Source organism: Dioscorea cayenensis, chromosome 7, assembly GCF_009730915.1.
Source record: "Dioscorea cayenensis subsp. rotundata cultivar TDr96_F1 chromosome 7, TDr96_F1_v2_PseudoChromosome.rev07_lg8_w22 25.fasta, whole genome shotgun sequence".
NCBI lineage: Eukaryota > Viridiplantae > Streptophyta > Magnoliopsida > Dioscoreales > Dioscoreaceae > Dioscorea > Dioscorea cayenensis.
Genome location: NC_052477.1, coordinates 28,336,028 through 28,355,053, shown reverse-complemented (window position 1 = coordinate 28,355,053; position 19,026 = coordinate 28,336,028). Strand labels below are relative to the sequence as shown.

At 29.9% G+C, this 19,026-nt stretch overlaps 2 protein-coding genes across 3 annotated transcripts; one reads left to right on the top strand and one right to left on the bottom strand.

Annotated features, from left to right (window-relative positions):
• Positions 1–7,706: 7,706 nt before the first annotated feature.
• LOC120265485 (serine/threonine-protein kinase AtPK2/AtPK19-like) lies at positions 7,707–12,324 on the top strand. The gene is made up of 7 exons (XM_039273416.1): positions 7,707–7,803; positions 9,082–10,017; positions 10,697–10,779; positions 10,864–10,984; positions 11,091–11,264; positions 11,537–11,644; positions 11,781–12,324. Exons 2-7 carry the CDS (start codon positions 9,355–9,357, stop codon positions 12,093–12,095), a joined length of 1,464 nt encoding a protein of 487 aa, XP_039129350.1. The 5' UTR covers positions 7,707–7,803; positions 9,082–9,354; the 3' UTR covers positions 12,096–12,324.
• Positions 12,325–14,380: 2,056 nt separating this feature from the next.
• Positions 14,381–17,645, bottom strand: LOC120264430 (mannan endo-1,4-beta-mannosidase 6-like). Of its 2 annotated transcripts, none has more exons than XM_039272244.1 (6): positions 17,521–17,645; positions 16,956–17,217; positions 16,670–16,864; positions 16,445–16,567; positions 15,595–15,806; positions 14,381–15,128 (listed from the first exon to the last, which is right to left on the bottom strand). In XM_039272244.1, exons 2-6 carry the CDS (start codon positions 17,193–17,195, stop codon positions 14,696–14,698), a joined length of 1,203 nt encoding a protein of 400 aa, XP_039128178.1. In that variant the 5' UTR covers positions 17,196–17,217; positions 17,521–17,645; the 3' UTR covers positions 14,381–14,695. The 2 variants fall into 2 exon arrangements, with proteins under 2 accessions (XP_039128178.1, XP_039128177.1); XM_039272243.1 differs by lacking the exon at positions 17,521–17,645 and adding an exon at positions 17,326–17,514.
• Positions 17,646–19,026: the final 1,381 nt, after the last annotated feature.

The window sequence follows — 19,026 nt, the reverse complement described above, 5'->3', positions numbered from 1 at the left end:
ACAGTTAAAAATAAGAAATATAGTTCTTCATCCAGAGATGTTCGATCATTGGTGCTACAATACGTAATAAATTTCTATAAACCAACCAAACAACCCCTTCGTCAATTGAGTACATTATAAAATTATAGTTCTTCATCGAGAGATGTTCGATCATTGGTGCTACAACACGTAATAAATTTCTATAAACCAATCAACAACCCCTCGTCAATTGGGTACATTATTAAATTATAGTTCTTCATCGAGAGATGTTCGATCATTGGTGCTATAACACGTAATAAATTTCTATAAACCAACCAACAACTCCCTTCGTCAATTGGGTACATTATAAAATTATAAATGCACAGTATATAACACACGGTTTGGGTAGTTTCGGTACTTCGCTAGACGCCTCGTGTGTCACGCGCCAGGCTCGTGGGGCCCATCCTTGGGTTTTTGTGGGCCCCGCGGTCCCGATGCAAGGAAAGAGCGGGAGCAGATTCGAAATTTGAAAACGAGTTGGGGAGGGTGTGTAGTGTGAGCTCGAAGTTACATGGTCTCGAGGCTGACGTCAGCGAATTGTACACGTGGCATACGATGAGAGGCCAATGTGGTGACGTGGCTGCGACTGGTGGGCCCATTGAGTGGTGAACGGTCTCAAACTCGGTATGGTGGACCAATTCAAAACCGTTCATTTTATTCAGAAACTCATGATTTATTTATTTTTTTAATTTTTTATTTTTTTATTTTTTTGGCTTTTCTAGGAAGAAAATGAAAAGGTTGTTCGATGTGAATTTGAGACCGAGGAATTAGAGCATTTCTTTTCAGACTTGTGTATATATACTATATAATATAATATAGGTATAAAATTTAGAAATATCTTTATGCTCTCAAACTTATTAAATTGAGTAATAAATGACGTATTGGAAATGGTTCTAAGAAACTCAATTGTATCCAAAAGTTTAGTTTATTTTTAAAAATTTTAATAATTAAATAAAATAAATAAATATGTCCAAATCACATATCAAGTACTCCTTTCGTTCGTTTTTATCTGTCGTGAATAAATGAATCTCACATATCAATAAATTTAGTTATTTCACAAACTTTTATAGAAAATTTGTTATACTTTTCAAAATTACCCCTAATTTATATATTCATATTTCTTTCTCATATTTAATTCCAAGAAAAAAATTGAATAAAGTGTTAGGGTAATTTTTGTAAAAAAATAATAAATGCTTATTGATATTAGAAAATGACATATAAAAAAGAACATGAGTTTACGACAGATGAAAAATGAACGGTTGGAGTAGTATAACATATACCAGAAGCTGAGCTTTATAATATTTGTACTCTCATCTTGTATAAACTACTACAACTTGAAACCGTCTTCTCAATCAGAAAAATATCTTATGTAGAAAATCTAATGTCAGTACCAATAGAATAAACGATCGCTAATATAAATTTTTAAAATTTTTAAAAAAATATATTAAACTTTCTTATTTAATTTTTTTATATATATATATATGTTCTTATCTTGAAATTTTGTCTATGTACTCTTTGAAAGGGTTACATTATTACATGTATACCTCTCAATAAAATTAAATACTATGTAAACTTTTTAAATTTAATTTATTTGTATATATACTCCTCCACCATATATATATTATTAAAATATATTATAAATTTTATAATATATTGACTTTTATAGTAAAAAAATATATAATTTTATTTAACCCTTGTAATGGTACTTTATATTTAGATGTTGTGAATAAAACTATTTTGATGTCTTTGGTATATGTTAAAAAAATATATATATTAACTTAATCAAATTTAAACTGGATATATGCACAGACATTAAGTAAATGGTTATTAAAAACTTTCAATGGTATATATGCACATGTTTTTAGTCACTTAACATGTAATGATGTATTTTAGTGAGTATATGATGTAAAAGGGTAAATGCGCATAATAATAATAATTTATGAAGGTGGTAAAATCACAAAATTATTATAAAAAAACTCAAGTAAAGACGATAATAATAAAATAAGAGGAACAACAATGATAGAAACAAATATTTTCTAAAACTAATATTTATTAACATTTTAATAAATTATACTTTTAAATGGCAGTTTATAAGCTCGTTGTTATTAAAATCATATTTAAAACAATTGTTATTCCAGTTGATAATCGTTTGTAATTATAATAAATGAGATAAATTCCGTTTCTAATATTCTGTTTTTTAATAGTAATTTCTTGAGTGAAAAGCAAGGCAAGTAACACGTAGAAAGATGGCTATTGGGTACTGAATGATAATAAATTTAGCAGTGGAGAGGGTAAACTATCTTTGGATGGGATCTTTGAATGAGGGGCTAATTACTAATTAAGGAGAGAGGAAGATAGGAAAACATAAGTCAAAACTACTCTTGATGGCAAACAGTGAGAGCTTGAGTTTAGTGATGTAGCAAAACCCTAATCGATTTGTAGTTTCCGACCTAATCGGGTTTCAACTATTTTTTTTTTTATTTATTTATTTTTTTGAGAGTTGGGTGCAAGGTGAATCATGAGGAGATTTTTTGTGAGGTTGGGTGGTTTTGGTTTTACTTTGCCTTGCCCCCGTTCCGCGACGTTAAAAAAATTTACTTATATGCTTCTATATATATATATGCATTATAATATTTTTTATTTTATGTAGCATTGTAAATATTTTAATTATTGATGTAAATGATCTTAAAATAGGAAAAATATCTATTTTATCATTAAAAAACAAATGTAAAACGGGGGCAGGGCGAGTGCAAAATCTACGGTGTAATAATAGTATTAAGAAGGTAAAAAAAAAAAGTAGGATAAGGTGGGACGTGGAGCCGCCCCGCCCCATTACTATCTCTACTTGAGTTTGAGCATCTTCATATTTGGTGGAGCTGTAAATATTTAAAAATTAAATAATTAATTCATTTTAATAATAATTGAAAAATTGAAAAAAATTCTCTCAATTGAACCTTCGGAAATATGGCTGAAGTGAGACCAAGGAAGGTAAAATGGGACATTGTCGTTGACAAATAAAAATTTTGAGTGATGTACATGGTATTTAATTTTATTAAAGATATGCATATAATTTGATTAATTTTCCGGGTGTACAGGAAAAAAAGAAAAAAAACTGATTTTTGTGCACATTTATTTATTAATTAATTAAAAGTATTTAAATGTCCATCAATTTTAATCAGAAGAAAAAAAAATGATCTATGGTTGTGGATGAGGATCATAATAAATGCTCGTTTTTCATATGTTTTGGCTCTGATTGAGATTTGCCTGGTCCATGAAGCAAAGTGTCAGTCCCATCTTTTAAATCATGCAAGATTTTTAAGAAAAAAAGGAATTTTGGATTGTGATGTATCAAAGTTCCAATAAAAGAAATGCCAGTTCACAATCATGTGATAAATTACCAAAACTTTATTTTAAAAAGTTTATTGTTGTTGATATTATTATTATTTGCACCTGAATAATTAACCAACATATGAAAATGATTTTTTTGTTCATTTAGACATGTACTTTTTATTTTTTTATTGTAAATATCTTCATTAGAGGTACACTTGAATAAACTAATTTTTTTAACTAAAATTGTTAATGAATAATTGTAATTTAAAATGCTAAAACTTCATCAAAAGTATAAGAGTGTATAATTTAGTTGACATCTCAACTTTCTCTTACAATAATGATTGAAAGCTGTGATTTATCATTTTTATTATTATTATTATATATATATATATATAATCTCAATATCTTATAATTTGAGTCTATATAAGCAGTCACCATAAGCAGTCACCATGGTCTTTTTTAATTATATCAAAGATTTTTTAAAAATTAATTTAAATTAATTTGTGATTATCAACTTTTTCGAGGGGTAGAATGCCAAAACACACACATTATCAAATTCTCATACTTGAGCTTTAATGAGCTTTAATTATAATTTTCATTTTTCAAGCACCTAAAAACAATGGAGAAATTAGTAACAATTTGTAACTAGGGGAAAAATTTAATAAATATACAAATTACAAACTTGAAAAATCTAATGTTCTTTTTCCCAAAATGACACCACATACCAGCCATTACTCGATCATTAACCAAAGATTATTAATAGTTTATTAATCCCTCATTATATATTTATATATATGATGACACATAATTAAATTTAATGTTCACACATTGTATAATACATAGTTGACTTGAGAGTTTCAACATTTGTTATATATATATATATATATATATATATATATGTAGACAAGCCACAGTGAAAAAAATTCACATAAAAATACAAATTTTGAAGAAAAGTATAATAATACTTAAAAAAATGAGTTTTATTTAGAAAGTGAGGAAGTTTTATTGCATTAAACCTATAAAGATCAACAAAATTTACCAAAGACTTTCAAGTTGTTTTTCCAATAATATATCATAGTTATAAGTTATAACAATAAATGGCAGGGTTTCATCTTTCAATATAGCTTAAAAAATATATATCTTTAAACTTATTTAAAAACTAAAAACCTCAATATAATTTATTTATCTAGAATTTATTATATTAAATTAATTTAATTTTTATGAAACATCAACTTTTTATTTATGTATATCTACATTTAAATTAATTTGTGGTTGGACAAACTTTATCCTAAATCGGGCAATCTCTCATTGGCACGTGTAAACTTGTGTGTGGTTAGTGAGCTCTCTCAATCACAAGTGAGCTCACCAAACTCTTGGCCCCCAACTGGCTCGCATAAGCTTGTTTTGTTATATACAGTAACTACATTAGAACTCTGTGTAAATAATAATAATACACAAAATTTATTTAAAGAAAAGGGTGCATTTTAGATGTTAATAAAAATTCAGACATATAAGTCAATTTTCTAATTAGAATTTAATTTTACTATATACATTTTGTGTTTACCATATACATGCCTTGTGAGGCATTAATATGTTAATAAAAAGATTAATAAAAAGTTTGAACTGGACCGATATGCCCCGTGAGGCATTAATATGTTAAAGTTTTTTTATAATTGCAAAAAAACAAAATTAAAAGATGTAATAATAATAATTGGTAATTTCCTAAAACCCCTTGAAAAAAAATTTTATGCACACTTGGTCTTTCTGAATTTGGGTATTTCCAAAATGATTTTTTTTCCTGAAAGTTTACTTTTCAGTACCTCTAATATAAAAATAACTAATGTTGACAAGAATGACCGTTAGTTTTTAAGCGGAAACACATAATATTAAACATGAACGTCAAATATTAAATAAAAAAAATAATTATTAAATAAAAATATAACATATTAAGTAAAAAAATTTATGTAGTTACACGTAATACGCAATACTAAACATAAACTATAATTATTAAGCGAGAAATAAATGTTATATGATAGAATAAACTAACAGAGTGAGAGACAGTGACGGAAAAAGAAGTGTACTAAAAAATGAGGGGTTGTCTGGGAAATTCAAATATCAGAAAGGCTGTCTGAGAAATTTTGAAACTTTGGGATGCTAAAAGTAATTTTCCATAATAATAATAATTAAAAAATTTGCAATATCATAAGTGTGTAGAGTTTGGTGACCTGCATTTGTTTCCAACTTTGGATGATGACTACAAGTCTACAAAAGGGATTATAAAAAGAAAGGTCACTGGCCCAATTACATCATTCCATAATTTCCATATTCATACATCTCTATTTTCGTTTTTAAACTATTTGTATTTGTAGCATTCACTGCACCCTAGAGGTTATAGAGCCACGCACTTTCCTGTTTTTTTTACTGATGTTTATCAAACTGGTGGGACAGAAAAAAGAGATCCAAATCATATGGAAGACTAGGTTTTTTTACTTTTATTCATTCATTGCGGTGAGGAGTTTTGTCTGTTATATACCGTGTTTTGTATTTTGTTCTTTCTATTTCTTATTATTTCTCTGTGTTCTTTGTCCTTATGTTATCTTTTTTAATATGCAGTTTATCTATTTTTTAAATATAAATATATTTAATTTGAAAAAGGATTATGAAAAATGAAAGAATTTAAGGGATTTTATTTAAAAATTAATACAAGTAAGTGTTCTCATTGAATAAATAAATTTAAAAAAATATATGGTTTACCAAAACAATCACATCAAATTTTTTTTTTGTGAAAAATCACATCATATCTCTTGGCCGCGAAAAAAACCGAAAGGCAGGCGGGGGAATAATACAGTTTGGGACCACAAAACTGGAGTGTGCTATATTAGCATATTCTTATTGATATTCATAATTATTATTAGCATATAATTGGAATAAAAATATATTCCATTACTTAAAATAAAATAAAATAAAATAAAAGTATTTAAGTGGAGTTAAATTTTAAAATTTTAACTATGAACAGTTACTCATCATTTGCATTGTGATCTTTTTAATAGATGATATACTGTACATCTATCAAAATTTCTCTTATTTTTAATATTGAGCATTTGATAGTAATTTTTACATTTTTATTATTAATCACAATATATATATATATATATATATATATTTATAAAAACAAGGGAGTACCAAAAAAAATTCACATCAATTTATCAATCAATTTCTTGTGTAGCATAAATGCGGATTGAATTTTTAAGTTTTTGAACAAAATTTGATATTGATTTTGAAGTTCAAAATTAATTTCAAACTGACTACATTAAATTTAAAAGTATTATATATATATATATATATTACATATGTTTATAGTACGAGCACACACATATTAAAATATTCACTTTATATTTGTGTATCTTTTTAACATGATTAAAAATAATGTGTTATATAACAGATTATCATTTTATTATAATTAAAATAACAATAGAATTTGTGTTATTTATTTTTATCATTAAAGATAAAAAATAAGAGATAAATAATGATTTTAGTATTAAGCTACATAAAAGGTAATTCAAATTCAAAACTTTTAAATAAATTGATTTAATTTTAATTTTGAGATAAATTTTAACTTTTTAAGACACATCCTCTGAGGGCACGCACATACACAAAAACAATAAGGAATATTCTCATACATATTCCTCTCATAATTTTGTAGATAAGTAGCACCATATTCCATTATTCCTTCTCTTTCAAAACACCAAATTTTTAATTAGACCATCAACTCATAAAATCTTATTAATATTAATAATTATAACTAAAATTTAGCTAATTTCAACATAAACCTACTCATAATAAAATTTCAAACAAATACTCCCTCCATTTTTTTTATCTGTCATGGTTAATCGAATTTAATATACCTATAAATTTAGTTATTTCACAAATTGTTATAAAAAATTTATTAATTTTATTAATTTTTTTTAAATTATTCATAATTTATGTTTTTATATATATTTTTTTTAATATTTAATTTTAAAAAATGAATTGAATTAAAGTGATTGGAATAATTTTGAAAAAAATAATAAATGCTTATAAATATTAAAAAAATAATAATTTATTCCAACGAATAAAATACTTGGCCGAAAGTACCCCGCTGGGATAAACGATAAGGCAAGCTGACAGCCAAGAGAACTAGCAAGGCACGGAAGGGTATTTACGTCATTTCAGTAACACCAATAGGCTTCGATGCGCCACCCGATCTTGACGCGCATGTTAGAGCATGTGTCTAAATAACATCCCATCCACCACTAATATTGCGCCACGTGTACCTCTTCGAATTATACTCGGACTCGTTCCCTGAAACTGAAACTTTTACTATAAATAGCGCTCGGCGGAGATCGGATTGGGACATTAACCGTCGTGAGATCGCCGGCGATCACGGTCAGCAGCGCGCCGCTCCTTCCTACGAAGGTGAGTCCCTTTGTGATTTCTTTGGGGTTTTGATCTCTTGTTTCTGGTCGCGTGGTTGAATTGGTGGTTTTTTTGTGTGATTTGTTTGCTGTTTGGTTGATTAGGGTTTGTTGATTTCCTCTTTTGTGTGTGTGATTTTTGTAGATCTGATTGTTTGGTTTTGGAATTGTGAATCTATTCTTAGTTTTTTTTCTTCTATGCTGGGGGATTTGTTGGTAGGGAAGATTAGTTCAGAGTTAGTGAGTGGGGATAAGAGAAAGATTCAGAGATCTGGGAAATTGTGAGGCAAGGTTGTGGTAGATGGCATGGATTAGGTGGCAAGAGGACTTGTGTGGAAGGCTTGGTTTTTTGGTGTATTATGTGTGCTGGTGGTCTGTGGTTTTGAAAATAATAAATTTTTATAGAATTCTTTGGAGGATTTGGCGATGATGTATTGTAGTTTTATTTGTAGCTAGATCGCAATCAGATTGCGATAGATGTGTGAAAATTTCAATTGATTTATCTAGTCCTATAAATTGCAACTCTTGATGCTTATTGGACACTAGTTTTTAATGTTGTGAAGGTAACACAAAAGGGGAAGGATGTGAGTGGACTGAAGACATAGGTTTTTCAACTGCTTGTTCTTGTCAATTTGTCTGGACCTTGATGCTTAGAAGATATTATTTTATTATTATATGTTTAATTTTGACTCTTGGTTTTGGGGATAGGTTCTAGGATTGATCCATCACAAGTTCATTGATTCGATCAAGCATGTTATTAGTCACATCACTATTTCTTTTCTTTGGGCACTCTGCCATTGTTTTTTCTATTCCATGTGTTTTCTACATATTCCATTCTGTAAATTTCCATACTTTAAATCTTTTATGGATCATTACTTTTATTAAGAACATGTAATGACTTGTTCTTGCACACATTGATATGCATGCATAGCCTAATTTTTAACCAACCCTTTTCCATGGATCAGATATGTACATTTTTTTATTTCTTAATATTAAAATGCTTCGTACTCATGTTAAATTATCTTTTGTATTTACATGAGTACTTTACATGTAGGATTATATGGTTGGAAGTATTATTCTTCTTGTATTCCTATCTTGTGTTTCTTTTGATGCTTTGGTTGAATACTGTTTTAGTGCTAAGAGGTTTGACTACAGTTAAATTGTGTTCTATATATATTTTCTCCCTTACGCTCTGATGATGCGTAACTATCTTTAAATACATGGACTCTTGATTTTTCACTGCAATTTCACTTATTATTTCATGTGCCCATCCTTGCAGCTGTAAGGCAATTTGTTCTTCATGAATTCAAGAAGCTCTGTGACAAAATCTGTTTCCTGTGCATCGGGAAACAAGGCCAACTTGTGGATTTGCTCTTCCTTCCTGCCAAGTTTCCTGGGTGCTCCAGTTGTCTACGTAAACTTCCACTTGTTCAAGGCCATTGTCAGGATTCCTTCTTCATCAGTCATTGCCTTAGAGATTTGTGGAGGGAGCCTGCCTTAGTGAGAATTGTAAAGCACCTTTTCAATTGAGACCTGCTTAACCTTCTGAGAGATGGTTTCCTCTCAGATTTCTGGTCTTTCCAGGAATAATGTTAAGAAGCCCTTAAACAAGCTACTTCTTCCAATGGACATTACTGATGTTCTTCCCTCTAAGCATGAGGAGTTCGAATTTGCTGATGTTTTTGGTCCCACCCCAGTGCAGGCCTCAATTGAAGAAAGTGTGTTGACATCTGAGAATTCTTTATTAGCTTCATGCTCAACTGAAAATGTTTTTGATGACCCAGTTGTTGTTTTGAACCGCTCACATTCATTGGTAGGACCTACAACTCGTGTTACCCAGATCTTGTCTCTTAGCAAGCTCACATTGCATGAGACTGAGAGTTCATTGGATCTCATGGAGAGTGTGTATGATGAGATAGAAGTTGAACAGAGAAAACTAGCTATCGGCACTGCAGATGAGCATGTTATCAAGTCTCACAATGGAGAGGCTGTTGTTGGACTCGATGACTTTGAAATTTTGAAGCTTGTTGGCCAAGGTGCCTTTGGGAAGGTTTTTCAGGTGCGGATGAAAGGCACATCAGAAATCTATGCCATGAAGGTGATGAGAAAGGACAAGATTATGGAAAAGAATCATGCAGAGTACATGAAAGCTGAGAGGGATATATTGACAAAAATTGATCATCCATTTATAGTGCAGCTCAGATATTCGTTTCAGGTACTTAGTCTTTCTTTGACATCGTTGTCATAATCTTATGTGTCTCTATTACTTCTTTTCACTTGGCATTCCTTTGAGACATGCAATAGTTACAGGTGTACGTTTGACAGAATATAACATCCATTTAACTGTTTTCCACTTTCATTGCAAACCTGTCAGACAATATTGCTCATCAAGTCCTGCATGTATAACCATAGTAGTAACCACTCAAAGTGCATTTGTCTCTTTCTAATTAGCTTGCAACTATGTTATGATAGAGATATCCCATGACACTTTTTCCTTTATGTTATCTTTGTTAAAAAGGATGCTGTGATTGGGTACATCCAGCAAGTATTTCATCTTCATCTTAATAACCTGCTTTTTGCCAGTACAACTTGTAAATATTCCTTCATGCATTCTATGTTATCATGTCTGTCTAATTGGCAAGATGTCTAGGTATTTTGCATTTTAGAATATGTCAGAGCATCCAAGCAGTTGATGAAGTGGCATACAATTATTACAATATAAAAGGCCATCTTGGGAACTTTTAACTTCTACTGGTGATAATCATATTAAACATTTTACAGCATGCTCAATGAATAGTCACAATGTGGTCACTGAAATGTTGGCTGAAAATTTTGTACCAGTGCTGTATTCAATTTTCCCTATCCCCATCTTATTATGTTTAAATGCAATGCAGACAAAGTACCGGTTGTACCTTGTGCTGGATTTTGTGAATGGTGGTCACCTATTTTTTCAGCTTTATCATCAGGGTTTGTTCAGGTAAAATTACACTTATTATTCCCATTGGTTTTTAATGGTCATGATTTCCATATGCCTTAACGTTATTATGTCTTACTTGTACAGAGAGGATCTGGCACGGGTTTATACAGCTGAGATTGTGTCTGCTGTTTCTCATCTTCATGCAAACGGCGTTATGCACCGGGACCTCAAACCAGAAAACATCCTTCTGGATGCTGATGGCCATGTAAGAACTTACTGTATATGACTTTGGATGTTTTTGTCATATGTGCTGAAGTTTATGCAAGTTTTGTGCAGCTATTACAGCTTTAAACTTTTGCCATGTTGTGTAGGCTATGTTAACAGACTTTGGCCTTGCAAAGGAATTTGAAGGTAATGGTAGATCAAACTCCATGTGTGGGACAGTAGAATACATGGCACCTGAAATTGTTCTTGGGAAAGGCCATGACAAGGCTGCTGACTGGTGGAGTGTTGGAATTCTTCTCTTTGAAATGCTTACTGGGAAGGTTGGTCTTTTTTGTTGACACCCTTATTCTATTGTTCTTTTCTATTGTTCCTTTGCATTTTACTTTTCCTTTTAGTTTTTGCAAGCATTGCTTAATTTAAACATAATTTGGTTTTTTGGTTTTTTTTTTTTTAATCAGTGCAACATGTTCATGCCATACTATGTTGGATCATGAATTAAATTAGCTAGTGAATTAACTTCCTATATCAGGCATTTTATTGAGTGATTGTTACTCATCTTATGCTACAAATTGTGCATGTTTTTTATCTGCAGCCCCCTTTTGTTGGAGGCAACAGAGATAAGGTTCAACAGAAGATAGTGAAGGACAAAATAAAACTCCCGGCATTCTTGTCAAGTGAAGCACATTCCTTGTTGAAAGGGGTAAATTCTTTTCTTTTTTCTCGCTGATTCCCACTTTTCTTTTCTTGAAATTTTTCATCAAGATCCAGTGACTTCTTACATGCAATTGAAAAACAAATTCGAAAAGAAATTTGACACATTAGTATCTTTAAATCAGTTGCTGCAGAAAGAATCAAGCAGGCGCCTCGGAAGCGGATCCGGTGGTAGCAACGAGATAAGGAACCACAAGTGGTTCAAATCAATAAACTGGAGGAAACTAGACGCTCGGGAAATCCAACCGAGCTTCCGTCCCAACGTCCCTGACAAGAACTGCATTGCCAACTTCGATGAGCGCTGGACGAGCATGCCATTGTTGGATTCTCCCGTCTCCAGCCCCGTCTCCGGTGATAATAATTTCAAGGGATTTACTTATGTGAGGCCTTCATCTTTCCTTCAGAAGCTACCCAGCTCTCTTGGTGGAATTCAGCAGTGATATTATAACCTTAGGAGTTCTCTATCTATCACTCAAACAGTGATTAGTTTACTGTTATTTATGCCACATTTTGGTTGTGTTTAGGTCAATATTGACAGTATCTTGTTTCTTTTAGCTCAAATACTTGGCTGCTATGTTTTATGTTTTATGTCATGGTCTTGTGCTGTGATATTACAGAATTGTATCTGGAGACTTCTTCTTTAACTTTAATTAGTTAATTTTATCTTAATTTATTTTAGTTGTACCTAATTATTAAATAAAGGAGTTCTCACAAAGTTATAAAAACCATAGTTTTCCCTCCCATCATAACTAGATATATCTAACCACCTTCACTATCTTTCACTTTTTCTTAAATTAAACCAAATACTTACTATATAATTATAAAAGCTAAAAATATTGTCACTGTTGTACTGAGAGTTTTATAAAAAAATATTGTCACCTTATTTTGGTATTTTGGTTGTTATAATTGATTACTAAAACCTCCTCTCAATTTATCCGAATCCTTTTTTATGAAATTAAATGGATGATTAACTACAAAAATCACCATCATGTGTGAATATCAGCCCAAGCATAAAGGGATGTTTATTATTTCACCATCACTTGATCTATGTTCTCATTATTAGTCTTTAGAATATTTTTTTATCAAACTAGTGGTTCCTGTGAACTGGGCAATTGCTATTGATTTTGTAACATCAACTTTATGTGACACATGCGGGCCATTTACATGACAGTATATATATATATATATATATATTCACTAAACATCGTATATGCATCTTCATAGATACTCGCAAATAATGAAAAGTGAGAAAAAACGTATAAAAAAAAATTGAGGGAGCTTGAATTTAGAGAAAGAGCGTAAACATGAGAAAATGGAGTATTGAATGTTGATCCAACAACTACGAGAATCTTTCATAGAAAACATAGGGTTCATACAGGAGAGAATGGAGTATTGAATATTGATCCAACAAGTACGAGGATCTTCATAGAAAGATATGGGTTCATATATATATTTATATGTGGTTTAGTGAAAATATTAAGATAAACAAAAAAATATTATTTGCCATTCACTACTTGCTGAATTTTAATTTAATTAATATTAAAAATATTAATTAAAAATAATTATTTTTAATATCTAAAATTTAAATTTTAATTAATAATAGATGTTTAGTAATAAAAATAATTATTAAAAAAAACCTTAAATTTTTGGAAGTTTAATTGAAATGTATAAATGCAAACTATAAGGCAAAAGAAAATTTTATTAGGACAATATGAGTGCAATAATTAGATGATAGTGCTATTGTTTCACATACAGAAAATTAAAAGCTTGATTTTTTTTTTATTTAAATTTTATCTACACTGAAGATTCGGAGTTTGATTTTTTCTTCACTTAAACTTTTTTTATGTGAAAGATTTAGGGTTTGATTTTTTTCTCACTTAAACTTTATTTTTTATTACAGTTTCAAAAAATTTAATTGATATAAAATTAAAAACAAAATTCAAATTTAATGGGAGTGACAAAAAAAGCAAAAGTACTATTAAGGACTGCACTTCCAAACTTCAAGGTTTTTATTTTTCTTAACAATATTAATTAAAACTTAAAATTAATTATAAAATATATTTATGTAAATAATTAGATTTGATGGATAATCTCTAAGTGTTGGGTTGAAGCTTGTATTTTTCCTTGTACTGGTATCATGTAGGCAGTACTCCAATCAACATCAATAAAAAAACATTATCATTTAAAGTCTTCAATAGAGATCATGATCAAACTAATGCAAACCTTATTAATTTTCTTTAAGTAATCATGTTCCAAAACCTTTATCTTATTTTTTATTTTTATCCATTTGTTCTTTAAAGGGGCAAGTTAGCAAAAGTCTTATAAAGGGCCAGCTAGCAAAAGTGTTTTTTTTTTCTTAAAAAAATTTTTAACTCAAAACTACTTTTTAAGTGATTTAATTAATTTTTAAAAATAAAATTATATTTTTTATTCAATGAGTAACGTTATTTACGTGGCAGTTTAATTTCAATATTTATTCTGTTTTCACGTGAAAAAAGAGATAATTAATTACGACCCAAATATCAAAATACTTTTATTTTTAAGTGAAAACATAACTAAGTATATTAAAAATATAAACACACCAAAATATTTAATAACCATGAACTAGCTAAGTATTTTAAACATATATTAACAATAAATTAATTACGAAGCATGCATGATTTTTATCCTTTTATTATCCAATATCCCAATATACAAATAAACATACCATCACCAACATACATACGACATAGAATACAACTCTCCTCACACTATACATTACTTAACCTCTATACACACATATATATATATATATGTGAGGGCAGCACATCTAGGGAGATCTCTAGATTTTAGTCAAGCCAGTTGTAAAGCGAATATAAATAAGTAATGTGTTACAGCAACCATTGGCTTTGCGGTTATGATGATTTATATACAGTAGTAAACAGTATATAACAGTGCAAAAAAGAAAAAACACAGAAAGCCATTGGATCGTCCTCCAATAGTTCTCAATCATACAAACTTAGAAAACATTATTCGAAGTATTTACTTATATTATATTTCATCAGAGCTCACCATTGTAATCAAAGACATCTTGATGGCCTCTCTTTCTACAACCCCAATGGCATCTCCAAGAACACCTTGAATTGAAGTTTTGAAGTCTCCAAGACTGAAGGGAAACAATGTCACAAGTCTTTGGAGACTTACTTAAAACCACAGCATAACCATCATCCATGTAATCAGTTCCTTCTGGAAATAACTGCCAAATTAGTGAACCTCCTCCACTCCCTCCTTTTCTAGTTGAATTCAACATTGTCTTGTACACTCTATCAATGAACTCATCTCTGAATGTTAAGTTGAACTTCAAATCCTTTGAGCTTATTCCAAACTCTCCGAACACTATCGGCATTCCGAGCACCTTCTCCGCGTCTTCTATATGTGCCTCCATCCATGATTCGACGAACTGGAGATAGGAATCCGATACCGTGCTTGATAACCTGCAAATATCATGTATATATATGATCAGTAAGTATGTTTTATGCTTGTTGTTTGACTGAGTATGAGTGTTCTTTTGATCTTTAATCTAGAAATTGTATAACTAATATTTCCTATAATTTTTAAATTTGAATGAAACAAAGTACATTTTACTTTAATATAAGTTGGCATTTCATATCTTTCTAAACTAGAAACAAAAGATTCGAATCCTTGCTAACCCAAATATTAATAAAAAAAATCATAATTTATCTATATATATCAATATAAATTTATCGATCATGAACAATGAAAGATTATTAGTATTATCTTAAATTATTCATATATTTAAATATTATTATAAGTTTAAATATGTCTGTCTGACTTCTGTTGTTTTTTAATATTGAATTTATATGATTTATTCATTTTTTTCATATAATTCGTGCTAATTTTTATATTGATATTTTGTATTAGTTTTTTTTAATATTATACCAGGAATCAGGATATATGTGAGCAGAAGCGAAATCAATGCCGAGTGCAAGATGATTTCTGATAAAATCAGTCCCAACTTTTGATGCATAAGTGTTTGGATTTGTTAGCAGCCTCTCTTGAGTTGACGAACCATAGAACCCTTCAACTCCAATCCCCAAAAGATGTTTTCTATCTATGAACTTCACATGATATGCCATTTCTTCAATCCATGCCTGCAATAAATTAATAGCTTTCATTTTCACTCCATATGTACTCTAGCTCTCTAGATTGTGACATAAAAGATAAAAAAAATGAGATAAAAAGACCATTTAAAAAATTTTCACTTTAATGACTTGTTACCCAATAATTAGATAAGGAGGATTATATATATATATATATATATATATATATATACGTACAAAAGGTTCACTTAACTAAAAAAATAAAGATGCATGTTGAATATAATATTAGAATGTTTATTTTATATATTTGCATTACTTTATACTGATTTCTTTAATAACTTTATTATCTTATATAAAAGATGTGATATAATATTAGAAAAATTATTTTTTTATTTAATAAAACGTGGTTTATTAAACATACAAATCTAAAACATATCTTAGTGATTTTCTACTTTGCTTTGTGTTTAAAAAGTTTTAACTTTGAAAACTCTCAAGCATAATGCAAAAAAATAAAATAAAAAAAGTGTTTAAAAAGTGATCTCAAACACGTGGTTGATGTGCCAGACGTATATTACATTATCATAAATATATATTAACTGGACAGATTAAAATGAATATTTTTCATATATAACCTCACATGAAAATTCACTAATGACTTTATAACAATACCTGATTACACAAAAACATACCTGTAGTATATCACCAGAAGGATCTGCAAGACATCTTGGCTCATTCATCAATTCCCAAGCGAAAATTGTAGGATCATCCTTGTAAGTCACATTATTATACGTATTTACTCTTGTAAGAATGTTCTACACCATCAACATATCAATCAAAAAAATAATAATAAAAATTTGTTAATCTTCAAAGTGTCTAATCAAGAAAAAAAAAAGTAATTAATAATGAATTAATACTTTGACATGAGCTTTGTAGTAGCCTTTAATTATGGGATCAGAGAAGAAATCATCCTCTGAAGTTAGATTCAATCCAGCTTGTTTTCCCCATCGAACATACTGTGATTTCCCTCCATATGCTTCCCAATTGTTTACTAATGATAGTATAAGTCGAATCTTATACTTCTTCGCTTCATTTATCACAAAATCTAACCCCTGCAATATATAGTAATAGATATGTGCTAGTCTATTTTAACTAACTACGTTATGTTATGTGAATAAATTATAGTTAACTAAATTCTACTACCTGAAATACTTGTTCATCATAAGAGGAAGGAGACTTTTGAAGAGCTCTCCATCCTCCATCATTAAAAGCCCAAGTTCGACAAACAGTGAGACCGGCCGATGAAGCTTGCTGAAAGACATCGGTGACCTTAGCCCTCGTCGAAGGATCCACGGCGAAGATCATAAGCCAGTATGTATTGAACCCGTTGACGTAAAATGGCCAGTCTCCGATGATGAACTGGTTCCCTTTCTTCTCCACCATTTCCCACTCGTCATCACTTACCCTGATCAAGAGACATATATAGATTAGTGATAAAAGAAAGAAAACATTAATTGATCAAACAGTACTATATTTGATGGCTCAAAAAATCTCAAGAACTTTAACAATGAACCTTTGAATTTGAGCATTGGAAATCTCTATTACACAAACTATGAATGTTGCCAATAAGAACATGGTTTGAAAGAGCTGTTTCTCTTTGATAGCCATAGTACGTGCTTAATTGCAATTGTAGCCTTAAGCATGGCTATATATATATATATATATATACTTGATGAAGCTCAACAATGTTTTGCAGTGTTATTATAACCTTATCTTGGACGCAAGATGATGCTTTGAAGCTCTCTCTATCTATCTTATAAGGCATGAAATAAGAGAAAGAGGGGCTAAGAAAACTAAGTATATATGAAGGAATGGGCATGAGATGATGATGATGATGATGATGATGATGATGATGATGCACTGGATTTGCACTTCTAGAAAGGACTGTTTTCACAGCTTGATGATCAGATTCCTTTGGGTGAGTTTTGTATTACACAAGGAAACCATATATTGGCAATCCTTGTCAGTGAGATATGTTATTGATTTTGAAAGGCAACAACCACTCAAACAATTTCTTCTTTTTTTCCTTTTCTTTTACGTTTATATCAATTTTATTTTATTTTTTGAAAAGGTGGATATAATGTTTATATCATTTTCACATCAACCGAAGAATTAAAAATAGTCCCGGCCCTCTTACTTATATATATATACAATGGAACTATGATCTATACACATATAGTATTTAAGATGTTTGCATATGCTGATATGGCATTTGATAGATGCATCTGTGAATAAATTATCTACATTAAATGATGAGCAAAATATATTATTCTATCAATGTATCGAATCAATTATATTTTTGTATGTATTTTCAGTTGAGAGACGAAAACAAACAATAACTAAGTCTGAAAAAAAAAAGACTAAAAATATTTATAATATAACAAGCAAGAGGGCAATATATTAGATGGTAAGTAATCCTAAAGAGTGTAATTAATGCTTTTAATCTTTATGGTGCAATATCCATTGTCCTTCAACAACCAGCTTAAATTTCACTTAAGGCTTTCACTTTCAATTCCCTTCTTTTATTTGGGCTTGAGTAAAGTGGAGAAAGATAAACAGAAACAGAAATTAAACAGGGTTTTTTTCCCTTAATTATTATTTTTTTCAATGGAATGAATGATTAATTCCTTTCAATCTTTTTTCATTCAATCTTTTCATTCAATAGTTAATACTGTTGATTTATTCATTTCTAATGACCAAACTTGTTTACCTTGAACCGTGCATCAGATTAGCCAAACGCTTAAGTAGATCCACAAAACAAGCCCTGAAATGAAAACACTTAGAATTAGTATAGAGATCAAACATTGCAAGGAAATTAAAGAAGAGAAAATATTACACACATACATATCTAGATATATATATATGCTCAGTGATCTCTAATTGATTGATATTCATGAAGTTCTTTTAAGCATCGGTGTGATAATATAAATAAAAGAATAAAAGAATAGGAACAAGAAACGATACGTGTCGCCAGGCTAGCTAGATAGAAACTGAAGAGACACGTGCCAAGTAACCAGCTTTGCATGCATCATGCATGCATTTGCTGTCCAACCTTCTTCTTTGCTTGCCACGTGGCCTGTGGGTTTTAGTGCTTATATATATAATTATATCTATAAATATATTCACAAATTTGAATTTTATAGTAGTTTATGGTTTCATATTGATAAGAAAAAAAATTCAATTTGCTTCTCTTTACATGATTTTTTGTTTAATT

Excerpts from the sequence above, each read along its gene's own strand:
- LOC120265485 (XM_039273416.1), top strand. The coding sequence starts at position 9,355 with ATGGTTTCCTCTCAGATTTCTGGTCTTTCCAGGAATAATGTTAAGAAG. Across the intron at positions 10,780-10,863 it reads TATCATCAGGGTTTGTTCAG|AGAGGATCTGGCACGGGTTT; the intron begins GTAAAATTACAC and ends TTACTTGTACAG. Across the intron at positions 11,645-11,780 it reads CACATTCCTTGTTGAAAGGG|TTGCTGCAGAAAGAATCAAG; the intron begins GTAAATTCTTTT and ends TCTTTAAATCAG.
- LOC120264430 (XM_039272243.1), bottom strand. The coding sequence starts at position 17,420 with ATGGCTATCAAAGAGAAACAGCTCTTTCAAACCATGTTCTTATTGGCA. Across the intron at positions 17,218-17,325 it reads TCCAATGCTCAAATTCAAAG|GGTAAGTGATGACGAGTGGG; the intron begins GTTCATTGTTAA and ends TCTCTTGATCAG. Across the intron at positions 15,129-15,594 it reads CACATATATCCTGATTCCTG|GTTATCAAGCACGGTATCGG; the intron begins GTATAATATTAA and ends TGATATTTGCAG.